Raw genomic sequence first — 18,955 nt, 5'->3', positions numbered from 1 at the left:
AGACCTGGGTTCGCATCCTGCCTCTGATACATCGTGGCTCCGGCACTCTGGCTAACCTCTCAGTGCCCCATGGAGCTCTCTAAGACTGAAGAGTGCAGAGGCAGTGCCAGCCTTCAGGCAAAGATAAAGTTTCCTCAAGCTCATAGGGGTTTTCTAGACTAGTAGAATCACAGGTGAAATCCCTATGCCTCAAGGGACATAGGCTCCTAGACTTAAAGTTAACTGTCTAACCCAATCCCCTCATTTTATAAGTGAGGAAACTGAGGCCCAGTAGGATGAGTGGCATAGTGACAGGTAGGATTTAAAATCCAATCCTCTAACTCCAAATCATGTGCTCCTTCAATTGTAACATCACTCTGAGGACCAAGATTGCTCCCTGGCTCTGCTCCTTACTTACTGTAAGACCTTAGGTAAATTACTTTCCCTTGGGGTAGCTAGGTGGCACAGTGGATAGAGGCATCTTGAATTCAGGAGGACCTGAGTTCAAATCCAACCTCAGACACGTAACACTTACTAGCTGTGTGACCCCGGGCAAGTCACTTAACCCCATTGCCTGGCCAAAAAAAAAAAAAGTTACTTTCCCTCCCTGAGATTCAGTTTCTTTATCTGGAAAACCCCATTTTGTACTTTAAGGGAAGAAGTTGAGTGAAGGATGGCTAGTTAGACTAGATCAGGAGTTCTTAACCTGAGACCTGTGAAATGGTTTACTTCTTTAAAAGAAATATTTGATAACTTTATGTTTATTTACTTGGTTTCTTCTGTAATCTTATGTATTTTGTTTTATACATTTAAAAACACGATGCTGAAAAGGGGTCCGTAGACTTCCCCAGACTGAGAAGGGGAATCGAAGATGCAAACCAAAAAAAGTTAAGAATCTCTTAAGTAGATAATCCCTAAAGTTCCTCCCAGACCTAAATCTGGGCTCTTAAAATTCTCCTTAATCACTTGACAGATCCGATGTAGCCCCTGAAAACCTGGACCTGGAAATAATCAGGAAAATAAAAGGTGACCACTTTTTGGTTAAGTTGGCCACCCCCATCCCTGGCCCCTCTTGAGCCACCCAGAGTCTTCTCTCATTTCCCAGCAGAGTCTGCTTATTTGCAAGATAAAAGAGGCCCCTGTTTCCGCACATGCCCATAATAGACTTCACCACTGGAGGCAGCTTTACATAAGACTGGATTCTCAGGTTCCAGAGCAACAGTCAGTCAGTCGGGGGAGCTTTCAGCATGCTAGGCTGCAGAAGGGAGCTGAGCTCCTGCACGGTGGCGGACGCGCAGCGGCAGCAGCCAGAGGGGATGCTACTGCTTTCTGTGCTCCCGGAAAGCAGCAGCTCCGCAGCCCAACCCAGAGCTGCCTAAGAGAAGTAACTGCTGGGCTATGGAATACAGATGTGGTCGCTCAGCTAGGAGAAGCTGGTCCAGAGAAAGACAGCATGTTCTGCTCTAAGGAGAAACTGTAGCAGCCAGTTGTGGTTAGGGGGAGGTTTGGGTGGGTGTTTTGTTTTGTTTGTTTGTTTTCTTCCATTCTATCCCCCTCCTCCCTAAAGTGTAAAAATGCAAAAACGTAACATTCATGAAGATCCCATTACCTAGGAGGAATCTCGACTTCGGCAGCAGATGCCCACTTGGCATTTACTTGTTCTTGGAGGGTTTTGCCTGGCAGGCAAAGAATAATGTGCCCGAATTGGTCCATCTCCCGAGGGGTCCAATTTTTCTTCCTGGGTGTCAGCGAGCCCTGACTCACGACAGTGCAGCTGACAGGGGCTGTCATGCTAGAGGTACCCTAAGCCAAAGCAAAGGACCTGAGGAAGACCTGTGAACAACACAAAGGATGGGTATGTTTTGTCGTTTTTCTTCTTTTAAAACAAATGTGAAAATATATGTATGTAGATACATTTATGTAGCCTGTACATAAATTCTGGCTTAATTGTCAGAGACTGTCTTGCCTTGTATGACTAGAGTCAGTCGCCTGCCAGAGAAATGCCTTGCTTAACTCTTTTTAAATCATCTCAAAAGATGGTTTTCTTTAAATGGCAGAAAGGATATTAGCTGGTAAATCGAGTGATCTGATTTTGAATTTAAAAAAATCCTTAAGTGTTTTTTTTTTTTTCCTTTGCTTGATTGAAAAAAAAAATACGTGAATTCTTTTTTTGGGGGGATAACTTTTCTAAGTTGTTTTTATTTCCAGGTTTCAATGTAATTAGGCTACTGAGCGGATCAGCTGTAGCCCTGGTAATAGCCCCCACTGTGTTACTGACAATGCTCTCTTCTGCTGAACGAGGATGCCCTAAGGGCTGTAGGTGTGAAGGCAAAATGGTATATTGTGAATCTCAGAAATTACAGGAGATACCCTCAAGTATATCTGCTGGCTGTTTAGGTCTATCCCTTCGCTATAACAGCCTTCAGAAACTTAAATATAACCAGTTCAAAGGTCTCAACCAGCTCACCTGGCTGTACCTAGACCACAACCATATCAGCAATATAGACGAGAATGCTTTTAATGGCATACGCAGACTGAAAGAGTTGATTCTGAGTTCCAATCGCATCTCCTATTTTCTTAACAATACCTTCAGACCTGTGACCAATTTACGGAACTTGGACCTGTCCTATAACCAGCTGCAGTCTCTGGGATCAGAACAATTCCGGGGCTTGCGGAAGCTGCTGAGTTTACATTTGCGGTCCAACTCCCTCAGAACCATCCCTGTGAGGATATTCCAAGACTGTCGCAACCTGGAGCTCTTGGACCTGGGTTACAACAGGATCCGGAGCCTGGCCCGGAATGTCTTTGCAGGCATGATCCGCCTGAAAGAACTGCACCTAGAGCATAATCAGTTTTCCAAGCTCAACTTGGCACTGTTCCCTAGGCTGGTCAGCCTGCAGAACCTGTACTTACAATGGAATAAAATCAGTGTCATAGGGCAAACTATGTCCTGGACCTGGAGCTCCTTGCAAAGGCTGGATCTGTCAGGGAATGAAATCGAAGCCTTCAGCGGACCCAGCGTTTTCCAGTGTGTCCCCAATTTGCAACGTCTCAACCTGGATTCCAATAAGTTGACGTTTATTGGGCAAGAGATTTTAGATTCTTGGATATCCCTCAATGACATTAGCCTGGCCGGGAACATATGGGAATGCAGCAGGAATATTTGCTCCCTGGTCAACTGGCTGAAAAGTTTCAAAGGGTTGAGGGAAAATACCATCATCTGTGCCAGCCCCAAAGAGCTCCAAGGGGTGAATGTGATTGATGCTGTGAAAAATTATAGCATCTGTGGCAAAAGTACCACAGAGAGGTTCGAGCTGGCCAGGGCTCTGCCCAAACCCACCTTCAAACCCAAGTTGCCCAGGCCCAAGCATGAGAGCAAGCCCCCTGTCCCCCCCACAGTGGGGGCCACCGAGCCAGGCCCAGACACCGACCCAGAGGACACGGAACACATCTCTTTCCACAAGATCATCGCCGGCAGCGTGGCCCTGTTCCTGTCGGTCCTAGTGATCCTGCTGGTAATCTATGTGTCCTGGAAGCGGTACCCCGCCAGCATGAAACAGTTGCAGCAGCGTTCGCTCATGCGGAGGCACAGGAAAAAGAAAAGGCAGTCCCTCAAACAGATGACCCCCAGCACCCAGGAATTCTATGTTGATTACAAGCCCACCAACACAGAGACCAGTGAGATGCTGCTGAATGGGACAGGACCCTGCACGTACAGCAAGTCGGGCTCCAGGGAGTGTGAGGTATGAATCCCTTGTCCTGAGAGAGCTGGCCAATAGTGGGGCTGTCTCGAACTACGGTGACTACGAAGGGAAACGTGTGGGGGTCGGTGAGAGGGTGTATGTGTCTTGTTGGTTGCTCTCTCCCCCCTAACCTCCCCCCTCCCCAGTTCCATGTCAATTTCGATACTCTTTTTTCCTCCTTTTTTTCCCCCCCTACAAAGTCAACTCATTGCAATTTAAACACCACCATCTATGTGGAGTCTGAGCCCCCAGCTTTAGGAGAATCCCTATTGTACAAGAACCTTCATTGATTTCGTTAAAGTCTCCCTTGTTTTAAGATAAAACTTCTTTCATCGGTAATCCCCGACATCTGCAGTCATGCTGCTCCCTTCAGGCCAGACCCTGCATACAGTTGAGGGTGGGAGGAGCTGCTTTGCAATTCACTGAACACATCGAGGGGACTAAGAAGGGATCCTGGTTTCCAAGGGCTCAATTCACTTGGGAAAAATAACTTTGCAGAAATAACAGCCTCATAAACAGAGCTGGGTTAAAAATATCAAAACAATTGCAAGAACTAATCAAAAGATGGTGCTAGATTGAAGCAGCATCCTAATCCCTTTCAGGAGTTGAACTGAATGGGAAGTGGGGGGAGGAAAGGGTTCAAAATGCAAGTAGGGAATTGCAAAATGGAGTGTGATGATGAGTGCAAATGCAAAGTTTCAGAGTGGTTGCTTCCCCATTGAAACCCATGCATGTGAATTCGTCCTGATTTTTTCCCCACCCTTGGTTTCTTTGGACATCGAAATGGCACTGCAGAAAAACTGTCAAAAGGCAGATATGAAAAGATAGAATCCCCTTCCTGGTGCCATGGAAAGATTTCAGAAAGTAAGGTTGAGGAAGGGAAAGAGAGCTTGTAAAGACTTGTGCTATGTGTTTGGGGAGGGGGGAAGGTTGTTGTGTGGTGTTTCTTTTTTTTTTCTTTTTCTTCTTTCCTTTCCGATTTTTTCATAGACGTCATAGTAAGGGAAAGCAGCAAAGCTTAGAAGCTTAGTGTGAATTCTCTGTTTGGGGCTTCTTCAGGCTGTCCTGTTTCTGAGCTATGCACACCACTCCTCTGATGGTTAACTGAGGCTTCATTCAGAGGCTGGAGAGGAATCTTTCCAAGACCCACATCCTACGAGCCACAGGCTTTGTAGGGAGTGAGGGGGGAACCCATTTGGGGAAAATCCTTAAAAAATGAACAAAATGATTCTTTAAAAAGGGAGAGAGAGAGAAAGAAAGAAAGAAAGAATTTAAAAAAAGAAAAACTTCACCATAGCTTCCATTTGTTTCTGTATTGCAGACATTAGGGAGACTTAGGGATATCCTTGGGTAATGTGAAATCTTCCATCAACACGGCTCTAGCCAAATGTTGATGGCACCTTGCCAGCTGCATGCCCATGCTTTCTTATGCCACTGGCAAAAGTTTATTGACTGCAGCACCCAATATCCCAGCCTCTGTATTTAAACAATTTCTATCACCATGCAGACGAGCTATTCCTTTAAATCTGGGGGGTGGGTGGCTGTGGAGGTTGGTGGGGGGGGTGAGGGGTAGGTCATTTTTCTCTTCCATCCCCCAAACCGAACAGTTCTTTTACAGAAGCTTTATTCAGGGATGGCAACAGCTTGGCTGTTGGATTTAAATTGGTTTGCTGAGCCACACGTCCACGCATCTTCAACCATGTCACTGTGTCTCTAAAACAGGACCACTGCAGCAAAGACAGTAAACCAAATGGGTGCTGGGGTGTTTTTTTCCCTCTTATTAAAAAAAAAAAGCTGTTTCCCTGGAATTTTAATATTTTGCTTTTCTATGTTTAAGAGGAAAGGAAGGCAATGCTCTATGAAATACAAATTTCAGTGAAAGTAGACCTTGGAAATCATAGATTATTTTAGCAAAAAAAAAAAAATTAAAACCATTTTCCAGTCCTTTTTCTACATAAAACTTTGTTTTGGTTTAGTGGCCAACACAGATGCCCAAGTCAGAGGGGATGTCTCATTACTGCAATGTGTTCAACTGTGTCATACTGCTATTATTCATTGGTTTGTGTTAAAGCATCAGAAATTCCTAGTTGAGAAATCACGCAGGTTGCTTATCCACTGTGCTGAAAGAAAAGAAAAAAACTGGATAGTGGAAGCTTCTGGGATGTGGGTAACTAAGTTGCAATTTTGCAGTTTTTCATGAAATGTCAGTAAAACTGGACCCATCTCAGGCAGAAAAGCTTTTGAGTCAATTTGGCTTGTGTGTGTACTAATGGTGATTGTATTAATTAAAGGTGTTTTTCCAAGTGAAAAAAAAAAGGACATCTCTAGTCTGTGATTTCACCTGTGCCTCTCATGTGATGGACAACTAACTCCCTTAGGCAAAGCATAGATGATGACACCATCGTCATATTTGACTGGCTTTTATTGTTTTTTGCTCTTTTCTCCCTTCAATCTTACCAGTGCTCCATACATATCATATGTATCTTTAGAACATTCACATTATGCTAAATAGTGTTCTCCCAAATAAAAGGTGGAATTGGTGTCCAAAAGGAATGGAAAAGGAAATGAATGACTAATATTTAGAAGGCTAGCATTGAATTGCTCCTATTTTATGCTCAATGTTGACCATAAATGAAATATCAGACAGGAACCAAGCTAAAAGCCCTAGACAAGAAAATCCATGTTGATTCAGGGATAATTATGGTCTTTAATCTAGTTGTGTTGTTGCCAAGAACATTAACAACCATATTGCCTATACAATAAGAGAACAGAAGCAAGCAGATCTCCCAAATATTTTCTCGTAGAGAGAGCAGGCACTTGGTATACTAGGGCCATGCTTTGAGAAAATGGAGAATTCCTGTAGCGTTTGGGAGCTGAGCAGACTGCATGCCTGTGCTACTGTTTCTTTTTTTTTCCACTTGGAGAGGAAACAACTCTAGTGGGAATAATAAAACAATCATCATCCACAACTATGAATGTAAGATCTGGGTTTGAATCCTCCCACAGTCACTAACCAGCTATGTGGCCCTGAGCAGAGGATTTTCCCTCTCTGACGCCTATAGTTTCCTCATCTATAAAATGTGCATGGAAATATCATCTATCAAACAAGAAAACTGCAAAGATCAAATGAGTCAATGTAGGTAAACTGTTTCACAAATCTTAAAGAGGTTATGTATATATGAAAGTGAATATGAAATATGAAGCTATTATTATATTTTAAATGTGGATCGGATGATTATGATGATATAATCTTGTTTTTATATATTACTGTACTTTGTGAATCACTTTACCTATATTGTCTCATTTGATTCTTAGGATAATTTTGTGAGGTATATACTTTTATTATGCCCTTTTTATAGGGGAGGAAATGGAGGCTCATAGAAGGAAAGCTGCCGAGAGTCATACAGCTAGTTATTATATGTAGGAAGATTTGAATCCAGATCTCAGGATCACAAGATCATAGATTTAGAGTTCAAATAGACTCCAGTGATCATCTAGTTAAATTACGCCATTTTACAGAAGAGGCAATTGAGGCTTAAAGAGTTTAAGTGACTTGCTGAAAGTTACAACACAGGTAACTAGTGTCAGAGCTAAGACAGGAAACCGAAATTCTGTCATTCTCAAACCCAAGGAACTATCGACTCCATCACAATCTGCTAAATGCCAGCAGGTCTTCATCTTATCTCAGAAGAGAGAGGACACTTCCTCTCCTCACCTCATGACTTTGCCAAAGTCCACTGATGGTAGGGGATAGATTTTCTCATCACAAAGTTAAGGATTACTATTGTTGTTATTTTTGTTATTTAATCCCTTGAACTCTCTGGTGGCAGCCATCAGTACCTCACCCTTGTGAATTTCTTGTAGCCTGGATAGCGTGACAGTAAGATCGTCTAGTGTCTGGACATATTTCATGGGGAGAGAGCAATGTGGCATCCATGACATCACCCAAAGGTAATAGCAGTTACACAATCTCCTCCACTGATCTCTGGAGGAAGAGTCAGGCCTGCAACTCCTAGCTAGACCTTCCATTGCTCTCGGTCCAGGCTCCTGAGTCATGGGGTTGATCTGCTGTCCAGAAACACACCTTGCCTTTCTTCCCATGTCTGTTTCTCAGTTTGGCATTAGGTAGCACATCCCTAATGCTACGGTCTTCTAACTAACATACACACATTCCAAAAAGTCTGCCTTTTGAAAATGAGTTTTATGTTTTCCCAAGATGTTGACGATGGATCTTTGCAGTGTTTAAAATATTTCCCCCCCCAAAATGTTCTTTTTAGTGAGTCTACTCCCCAAGCAGAATTGCCCAGCTGGACTTCTGTGGAATAACACTGCCACCTAGTGGTTAATTCTATCAATCACGGCTATTTATCCTCCAATTTAGGCATTTTTGCTTATTATCCTGCCTCCTGCATAGTCGTGTGTTTATTTATATTGTACGTTGTTCCAAAGATGTATCATCTTTGAATCCCATTTGGCTGCCTTTCACCGGGGTGAATAATTGTAATGGAATCTTCTTTTCAAGGTCCCTTCTGCACAGTGGCTTGTATACTCTAATCAAATGCAGTGATGGGAAAAGGGGGCATTCAGAGAAGAACAAGACTAGGTACCAAAAACTCAAAATCGGCACTGAGAATTCAGTGTAGGAAATCATTCTGGATAATGAAGGCCCAAGAGAAACCTCTTAAATTATTTAGACACATAAATGTAGGCCAAAGATTCTGACACTTTTCCACTGAACTTTTCAATGTCTCCGTTCGGAAGGATTCTGAAAGATGGCCTACATTAAGTCTGCAAGAAGTATGTTCCTGTCTTAACAGGGAAGGCTGGTAATGTGCTATTCAGAGATTAGTTAGAGAGTAGGTCTACAGGGCCGAGGAGGGGCTGCACACACCAATGGCCTGATGCTCTGCATGCACATATGGTCGTATTGGGGAGCCTGGCACTTTTCCCCCTTGTATCTACCTCTCTGTTCATTCAATCAGGCCTTCCAGCAATGAAATGCTCTGGCCTGATGATTCACAGATGATGACACCTTGCTTTCTTCCCAAGGAATGCTAATGCACACAGCTGGCTTCTTAGATGAAGTAGGGGATTTCCGTGGATTAGCGAGAAAACCATCCCCTCCTCCAAATTCTGCTTTGCCCTCTCCCAACCTGGCATTTACAGGAAGGAGAACGTGAAAGAGTTTATTTAGAGCAGGAATTCTTAACCTTTTTGTAGCCTGGACCTCTTTGGCAGTTTAGTGAAAACAATGGATTCCTTCTCAGAATAATGTTTTCAAATGAGGAAAATCAAATACCTAAGATTACAAAGTAAACCAAAGATTACTAAATATCTATGTGTATGTACGTGTGTGCATGTGTATGGATACGTACATATATGCATATATAATATATATTTCCCCATCCAACTTCACTGACCTCTCTTCTACCTCCATATATACATGTATATATGTATGCATGTATGTATGTATGTATGCACGCATGTATGTGTTTGGCCAAATTAAATTCAGACCATGAGACCAATGGCCAGAAACGTCCAATATAATCTCTCCTACTGTTCTTCTTTCACCGTATTTGCGACATCATCCTTCCACGAGCCTGAAGAGTTGATATAATGTAGGTGGAACAAAGCACTGGCCTTGGAGTCAGGAAAAGCTGGGCTCAAAGCCATCCTCTGACACTTACTAGGTCATTTAATCATGGGCAAATCACACCACTTCTCTGTCTCTCAGTTTTTTCATCTGTAAAATGGAGCAAATTATACCTGCAGTAGCTATCTCATATATTATAGGGCTAAAATGAGATACTCTATGTTAAGCACCTTGTAAATGTTGAAGTGCTATATAGATGGTAGTTCTGATTTTTGCTACTGTTTTATCATTACTATTATTACCATCTTTATATTTAAAGGAGTTTAGATAGAGCCAAAGACAAGGCATTAACCTACAATTTTTCTGTCATCATCATCATCATCATCACTATTACCATTATCAGTTAATAAACATTTTAAGTACCTACTATGTGCCAATCACTGCATTAAGCACATGTGATTACTGCTCCTGTTTTTACTACTAAAACTACTCATATCAATCTAGAGATTCCAGGCAGGTGCCTCTTTTCCAGTTTGATAAGAAGAACCAGACAAGGCCAGGAAGACAAAGTGAAAGACAGATAGCACTGATGAATTTAAGCAACACATTGAAGACCAAATAGCATTGGTTCTGGCCAGATGGTTTCTGAAAACCCCTTTGCAAAACTAAATACTTAGACCAACTTGATGCATATGAAGAAGTGATTGTTTCTCTGACCTCAGCAGGTCATGTGAGAACCATACTGGAAATCCACAGGAGGACAGAAATTCACATAAGTTTTCAGATATTAGGTCCCAAATTTGGCAGTGCACTGAGTGAATGAAAACGTTAGTATGAAAGCAATTATGTGTGTCTTTCAGTTCAGATCTGAAAATGATTTGATTTCAGTTCTTTTTGGGGGGAGGAGAAGTGAACACACTTGTTCCAAAGAATATAAGGTTTTTGAAGGTAAGGATTATTGTGTTTTATTTTTGATTTTGCAGTTCCCAGCACATAGTAAATACTTAATAAATGGATTTTTAGCCTTTTTTTTTTTTTTACTGTATCTGTGATTTCATCTTTACAGAGAATTCCAAATTAGGGGATTTCTACCAACGCAGATTGGCACTGTTTCTGTAATTTAAAGTCTTAGAGAATTGACTGGAGTACTAAGAGATTAAGTGACTAGCCAGGGTCACATAGCTAGTATATGTCAAGGGCAGGACTTAATCCAAGCTGGCTCTCTATCTACTACCCCATGCTACCTCTGAATTTTCCATGAATTGAATTGAATTGAAATCTCATTTAGTAATCATCTAGTCATGCTTGTGGGCATTTTAGTGGCATAATAGATAGTGTGCTGAGTTTGGAGTTAGGAAGGACTGAGTTCAAATCTGGTTTCAGACACTTACTAGCTGTGAGACCTGGGCAAGTCACTTAACCCTGTTTGCCTCAGTTTTCTCATCTGTAAAATTATTTAGAGAAGGAAATGGCAAACTACTCCAGCATCTTTGCCAAGAAAACCCCAAAAGGGGTCATGAAGAGTCAGACTCTACTGAAAACAACTAAACGACAAAATAAAACAAACAAACCAACAACTGGCATCAGGCCAGCGGTGCGAGCAGCCCCTCCACAGCCTGAAATTGGCTTATTTTTAAGCCAGTAGTAGTAGTAGCAGCAGCAGCAGCAACAACCTGCCTCAATAGTAACCCAACACTCTCTTCTGGGGTGGGTAGTCAAGCAAATCTACCTGTGTATACACTAAGTTCAAGTTATCAATTATTTTAATAGGTGAGACTTCAGAAGCTGGTAGTTTTTCCACTACTGTATAACATAAGACTTATAAGTTTCTCAGAGAAACTATTTGCCAAGAGCCTACTCTGTAGCAGGCATGGTCCTAGGCACAGGAGATGCAAAGGAGCTTATATTCCACAAAACTTATAATACACTTTTTGAAACAATAAGAACTACATAGAGCAGCCATAAAGAGGATGTCAGCAAAGACCGCCTTCTGAAGTATGACATACAGCCATGTAAATATCCCATATCCTTTCCACTGTCTCTCTTGTGATGATCATTCCTTATATTCAGTAATTATGAATAAGAAATTCTATTGAATGCTGACATGTTGCAGGGGTTAAAGGCAGTAAGATAATGGAGTTTTCTATTAAACTGACCCTGGCTTATGTCCCAACTGTCAATCACTTGACTTGTGATTCAATGAAAAAAGTACCTGAAATCTGGATTTAGTATAGAAATTTTTTTCTCCCTACACCAGTTTAAGGAGCTGATCTCTGCTAGGAAAGTAGCAATGCTTAATGCCACTTGTCTTCTTTCATTTGTAGCCAGCATGAAGCCTCTGCAAATAGAAAACCTTCAACATAACTTCTTTTTCCATTTGCTTCTACCAAAGATTGGTCAACACAAATCCAGCCCTCTCCACTGGATATGGTTAATCTCTGGTTGAACAGTATCTGTTTCCTCCTTGTGTCCAAGTTGGTTTTAGATGAAAGATTTTTGCTTGTTTGTTTTATTGCTAATAGGCTGAGTAGACCTGAATTACTACAAGCACACAGATCATAGAATCATGCATTTAGACCTGGAAGGGGCCTTAGAAGTGATCTGCCCGGTCATAATCCTAATTAGTTAGGATATTCTCATCCCTTTATACTCTTCTTGTTTAATCACATAGCTATTTTATTCATATTACCTATTCTAAATCCATTGCCACCAATATTCCAACCCTAGTCCTCATACCTGCCTGCTCACTCCCTTATCCACATCCACCTCAATCCTAACCCTTAGCCCAATGCCTCACTGCAGATTTTTAGCATCTTCTATTGTGCCCCCTGGAATACATATTCCATAATTAACAATTTAAGCCTCTTCCTTCCTCACTCCTTCCATCTTCTTTTGCTCACTGATCTCCAGCTCCTTCTTGGTGACACTATTTCCCTTCATCACCCCCTTCCAGTACTGACTGTATTTATTACCCCATGACTCACTGGTTGAAGTGGGGAAGTCATAATACTCCTTGATTCCTGGACACTTCTAGGCTCTCATTCTATTACCATTACTCAGCAACTCTTCCTCTAGAAGTACATCAAATCCTAATTTATCATCCAATAAAGATTTTTGCAGCTATTATCTACCAAACACTAAGACATTCTCCTTCCTTTCTCAATGAGTTCAGTGCCTTTCTCCATCTCAATATGTGGTCCCATGCTTGAGAAATTCAATATGCATACTGATGCTTCCTCAAATACCATAACTTCCCATTCTCCCATTCTATTTAATTCCCATAACTCCACTTCACCCAAAATGCACACAAAGATTCTCATACTTTTGAACTTTCCATCACCGTAAGGAAAGTATATCACTACTGTAAGTATATCACTACTATGTTCATTCACTCTAAAATTTCTTTACCTAATCATGCTGTTTTAGCATTCCATCTTTCCCAATGTCTTACAACCCCTAACTCTGTTCTTTTTCCATACTGTGACCAATATCCCCTCCACTCATTAGTTCTTTCTGAAGCTGTTATCCCTACAGTAGGTAACCTTTCCCCACTACCCTACCTCAGCTTGCCCTCTTGGGTTATCCCCACACTTTGCCAAACCTGAACTTTGGAGTACTCCTACCATCTGTCTTCTTCACAGGCTGCTGAGCAAAGTTGGAGGAAATCACAACACCATGCAGATTTAACCAGCTACTAATGTGTTTTCTAATTTGAACTGGGCTCTTGGTGTGGCAAGCTTATCACTCTATTCCTCCCTATTTCATGAACTGTCTCCATCTTTACAGCAACTTTTCCAAACTTTCTGGTCTTGGTCTCTCTTCAAGCCTCCCACAATACCTGCTCCCACCTCTCTCTCTCTCTCTCTCTCTTTCTCTCTCTCTCTCTCTCTGTATCTCTCTCTCTCTCTGTCTCTCTGTCTCTCTGTCTCTCTCCCTCCCTCCCTCCCTCCCTTCCTCCCTCCCTCCCTCTTCTGATGACCTTCTAGTGTGAAAAGTTAGAACTTAGCCAACTAGAAGAGAGTGGTGGCTTGTAAAGGCAGCTATGTGGGGCAGTAGAAAGAGTGCTGGGTGGGCCTCCAGTCAGGAAGACTCAAGTTTAAATCTAGTCAGAGACCCTTATTGGCTGTGTAATCCTGCACAAATCACTTAATCTCTATTTGCCTTAGTTACCTTAATTGTCAAATAAGAATAATAGAACCTACTTCATGTGGTTGTTGTGGATGTGAAACGCGATATTTGTAAGGCACTTAGCACAGAGTGAGTACTATCTAAATGCTTATATGTTTCCCTTTGAGCATGAACAGCACATGGAACAATCTCTAGAAACACAGTTGCACAGGAGTGCCAATCTGCCCCATGCTTCCCTAGTTACCCTTTCTATAAAATTGACCTGAAACCCAACAACAGGCAAAGAAAGGATTCTTTTGTGATGTCAAACTCCTCAGGTTAGCTTGCTGCTATACTTTTTAGATACACATCTCTCATCCCTCAGACACTGCTGCGATGATCAAGATCATGTTGGTAGCAAATTAAACACCACAAATTCTAAATAATAATCTTACGGTATTTGTTTTTTCGTATTTCTAAACTTAAAAGATTTTTAGCTTTTCTTTCGCTTCCTATAAAGGCCAAGCTCATGGGCATTAGTGCTAGTGGCTACCTTGGAGGTCATCTAATACAATCCTGACTTTTTTTGACAAATAAGGAAACTGAGTCTGACAGGTGAAATTAATTGATATATTATCAAAAGAAGAATCAGGATTTTTCATATTAGTCATAGGATCTGACCTAAATCAGGAAAGTACTTAGAAACAATCTTGCCCCCTCTCCTTAGAGATGAGAAAGCTGAGGCACTTAGAGCTGAGCTTGCCTAGAGCCACAAAATTAATAAATGGCAGATTAGAATCTTAACCTAGGTCTCATGACCCCAAATCTGGTCATTTTCCTACTATTTCCCAACTGTTTGTCTTCTTTTCTCATATTCCTATTATTCTTCTATTGGCCCTGAGTAGTAGTAATTTTGGTTGTATATCTCAAATTTACCTTGGTCCCTTTATTCAAAATCTATCTAAAGTCCTATCCTTTCAGGTAGACTACATAATTAAATGGTAATAGACTAGGTCCCTCATCAACTTCATAACTGGAAGGAACCTTACAGATGATCTAATTTTACAAATGAGGAGTCAGAATCCCAGGGTGTTGATATAACTTGCTCAAAGACCCACACAGGTAATAAGTAAGTAAGAGAGTCAAGGTTAAAAGGAAATCCTCTGACTTCAAGGCCTAGAATCTTGGCAATAATCCCAAACTTCTGGCTAGAAACTCCAAGCATACTAGGCTCTGCCTCTCAGAATACCTTGTTTCCTTTAAAACTTTTTACAAGAACCACTGTTGACATGATGCTTCTCCTTATCATCCCAGCTTTTGGTGCTCCATAAGTCTTTGTTGAATTGAACTGAACCTATTTCAATTCAATCAATCAACAAGCATTTATTTGGTGATTTTAAAAAATTAACATGTTTGGATTTTAAATCATGTTTATTTCCAAATACATCCCTCTGCTCCTACTCTTGTGACAGAGCCATCCTTGTTGCAAAGCATAAAATTAAAGAGAAGAGGGGGAGGAAGTTCTAAAAAAAAAACTAACCCATACATCAGTTGATTCTGACAGTGTATGCAATGTTCACTGCAGTCACCCATGGTTCCCTATGTCTCAAATGAATGGAAGGAAGATGCATTTTTCATCTCTTCTTGGGGGCCAAAATCAGCCATTTTAATTAGAAAGCATTACATTTCCTTTTTAGTTTTTCTTTCCATTTATATTGTATTCATTTTGTATATTGTTTTCTAGGTTCTGCTACCTGTACTTATCACCAGTAATTGTCTCCCCATGTTTCTCTATTTTATTCATAATTGTTATTTCTTACAATGCAGTAATATTCCATTATACTCATGCACCACTTTGTTTAACTCTTTATTCAATGAGTTTGATGTTTCCAGTTCTTTCCTAGTGATGGATACAGATATAGATATACTGCTATACATACCTTCTGTCTTTGACATCCTCAAGGTAAAGACCTTGAAACTAATAATCACTTGATTGATGCTGATTGATATATTAATTTGTTGACTAATTGACCAAACAACTGTTCTCAAGTATTTGAAGAACTGTCACATGGAAAGATTATCCAAGTTCTGCTTGGCCTCCACAGGAGAAAACTAGAAGTAGTGTGTGGGAGCTGTAAACAATGTAGCTTTGCTAGATGGGCAAATTTCCTAGAAATTAAAGATGTACAAAAGCACAATCAGCAATCTGGGGGCTACAGTAGGTTCTACCTCTCTTGAGGTCTTCAAGCCAAGGCTGGCTGACCATTCGCTGGGTACTTGGTAGAATGGATCTTTGTTCAGGTAAAGGTGTGGGTAGAGGCTTCTGAGGTCCCTTCATAATCTGGGTTCTGTACCATCTGTGTGAGTATGTGTGACTCTATTCTTGTCACCCCCCCAAATCACCCTAAGCCAAACTCATCCCTCAAAGTTTTATGTGAATTCCACTAAAACAACCAAAGATGTATAGAGATATGCTCTCTCTTGTTTCCTTTGCTTGCCAGCTCCTGGTGGGTCAAGGAATCTGACTGTTGAAGGTCAGGTGCCTGGTATAGGCTGTATGGCTTTACTGTACCAATCCATCAATCCTGAAGCCATTAGTAGTCCCAATTCTGTCTCCCCTGTGATAAGCCCCCAGAAGCCATTGTCTCATGTATAAAACAGCATGGCAAATACTAAATTTAGCAAAGCCAATTTCTTTTAAAGCTTCATCACACTAATTACATCCAACCAGTGTGTAAAATACATTTTGTCAGTAAAGAGCAGAGGACTTCAATTAACCACAATCCCTTATTCAGCACTCCCAGGGCTTAAACTCATTATGAGGTGACAGAAGAAGACTGTTCCTAGACAGGGAGACTGGTAAGGAATCATTATGAAGTGGTATTCAAGGTTTACTCTTCCTGTCATCTATAGCTGAGAAAGTGCTTCTGGGTGTTTGCATACCCAGTTACACAAGCAGAAAGGAGATATGGTCTGCAGCTTAATTTCCTGAAAGCAAACTGGGCCCAATAAGGCAGCAGCATTGGACTGGGGGATCCAAAGACCTGAGTTTTCATATCGCATCCAGTATTGATTAGCTATAATCCATGATTATTGACTTAGGGGCAATCACTCAACCTCTGAGCATTTTTTTGTTCATCTTCCAAAAGAAGATTAGATTAGATGATCTTGAAAATTCCTTCCTGTTCTAAATACCAGGATGATAAAGATCCTACAGGAAGCAGATGGACCAGGTCATTTTTGAGTATAGACAGTAGGGATTCTAGAGCAATAACTCTAAGCTTTTCATTTTCAGTGAAGAGAACTCAATCAGATATTTTAGCCATGAGGCAGCCAATTTGCAATCAACACACGACAACATTAAATTCAATTTACAAATGGGAATGATGAAGAACTGGAACAGAGTGTTTACAAGTGAAAGGGCACAGATACAATCATTATAAAAAACACTCACATATCTATAGCACACATTTTAGAACAGCCCTGTGATTTCAGCAATATAGGGAGTCCCCAGTGAGGAGCATCCTTTACTAGTACAGATCATCACCTTCTCTCCATCTTATAATCAATCAAGGCATAGGAATCAATTTAAACAAGGCTAAGATCCCATCTGCAGACAAAATAATAGCTAGAGTCAGGGAATCTTCAGTCTACTCTGATGAGTTTGGCTTAGGGTGATTTGGGGGGGTGACAACCCTGAGTGATGCCACAAAAAAAGAAAATTAGATTGAGAGTTAGAGGAGCTGGGTTTGACTCCCATCTCCAAGATTCATTATCACATTTGGTTATCAGAAAGATCCTCTCTTGACAATGAATGATTGTAATAATGCTGCTCAAGATGGCTTCTGTGTTACTAGGTATCTGAGCACTAGGCTAAAGAAATAAATCTCTAGCTGCAGAGTGGCAAGCAATAGTTAGTAGATTTAAAAAAAAACACTTTTTTTCATCAACAAACCTTTCTGAGTTGCTGAAACTATATGACATCAGCAATTATTCACTATGTGTTTATGCTATGTGATTTAAGTGATCTGTATGACCTTCCGCAAGTCACTTAACCTCTCCAGACCTCAGTTTTCTCATTTGCAAAATATTAGAGAATTGGATTCACTATCTAAGTCAAGATTTTAAGCTTATTTTTTTCCAGTTCTCCATTCAGTGAAAATCATTTCCCTACTATCCCATTTCCAATGATAGAGATTCACAGCCTTCAGATTCACAGCAGTTCGTTCAACCTTTGGACAGCCTTAATCATTCAAACATTCATCTTTACTCTGGTTCAAAATCTCCCTCTCTAATAACTTCTACCCACAGCACTTGGGGGCACTTTGACCAGACCCTGGAGAACATGACTAGTCCTTCTTCCACATGACATTCCTTAAAACATTCAAAAATGTCTGCCATGCCACAACTAAGTTTTCTCTTTCCCAACTTAGGCATCTCTAACTCTTTTAACCATTCAAAATGTTCTCTGATTTCCTCTTCCACTCTCATCACTCCTCTCTGGATGTGCTCCCATTTGTCTACCATCCCTCTTAAAATGTGGTGACCATAGACACATTCAAGTCTGGCATAGTCCACTGCGATTTGTACACTTGGTCCTAACTACTCATATGGCAACTTCAGGATAGTAAAGGAAGGTTTTACATCCCTGAATCTGAATTGGATATATGTAATTCTACACTATTCGCTAATATACAATATTGTACATGTCTTTATGCTCTTTGCTTTGGGTTATTTTTATGGTCCACCGCACCAAAATGTGTATGACTATTTTGGATTTATACACAACTGCAAAAGAATTGAGCTGGCTATAAATTTAAGGGAATAAAGGAACAGAGCAAGTCTAAAAATTAAAATAGAAGTAAATTCTCCCACTATATTGGGTTCAAACCATTCTTCTTATGATTAAAAATATTAAGTAATGAGCCTTCTCTCCATCTCTTTCACAGTTGATTTATCCTTTAATTTATACTTATTATCCTTTGCTTCAACTTTTTAGTTCCCTTCCGAGGCTTCTCTTAGGATGTGTTTTTTTTTCCTTTTAGGGCCTTTAAGGATACCAAATTTGCCTCCTACTCCTTCATCAAGCAGTTTCATCCCTTTCTTTTCTATCAATTACTTCATGTATTTCTTATGTATATAACTGGAGAATGTCTCGAATGCCTTGGGTTTGCCTCTGCATCGCAACCTCCAGGCAGTGCCTATCCAGAGAAAATTTCTAAAGGAGGCCATTTGCCTTCAGTGACCTAGTCTCCTCGTTCTGTGTCTTTTCTCCCGCTCCTGAAATTCTTTCCCCCAATCTCGTCTCGCCTCCCCTCCCCATCAAGTACATGGCCAGTATTTTCATGGTTCTGCCCTGCTCCTCATTATTACATTTTGTTGCCAAGAAATAATCTAAATTCTCTCTTGATAAAGATTGACATGATGCTTCCCTGGGGCGCTTTCATGAGGGAGGGGTAGCAATAGATAGATAGACAGATAGATAGATAGATAGATAGATAGATAGATAGATAGATAGATAGATAGATAGATA

At 40.9% G+C, this 18,955-nt stretch overlaps 2 protein-coding genes across 2 annotated transcripts in view; one reads left to right on the top strand and one right to left on the bottom strand.

Moving 5' to 3' along the window:
* CTNNA3 (catenin alpha 3) overlaps positions 1 to 18,955 on the bottom strand; it is a 1,857,428-nt gene that overhangs the window by 1,093,411 nt on the left and 745,062 nt on the right. The gene's annotated exons all lie outside the window — the stretch shown is intronic.
* Positions 1,219 to 18,955, top strand: part of LRRTM3 (leucine rich repeat transmembrane neuronal 3) — a 236,911-nt gene continuing 219,174 nt past the window's right edge. The window contains exons 1-2 of the mRNA XM_027840656.1: positions 1,219 to 1,834; positions 2,188 to 3,722. Coding sequence (XP_027696457.1) covers positions 1,831 to 1,834; positions 2,188 to 3,722 — 1,539 coding nt within the window. The 5' untranslated portion in view covers positions 1,219 to 1,830. The remainder of the gene's footprint in view (positions 1,835 to 2,187; positions 3,723 to 18,955) is intronic.

Source organism: Vombatus ursinus, unplaced genomic scaffold, assembly GCF_900497805.2.
Source record: "Vombatus ursinus unplaced genomic scaffold, bare-nosed wombat genome assembly UNPS02014847.1, whole genome shotgun sequence".
Classification (NCBI taxonomy): Eukaryota; Metazoa; Chordata; class Mammalia; order Diprotodontia; family Vombatidae; genus Vombatus; species Vombatus ursinus.
Note: the sequence above shows the minus strand (reverse complement) of the source record. Positions and strands in the feature narration are given on the sequence as shown.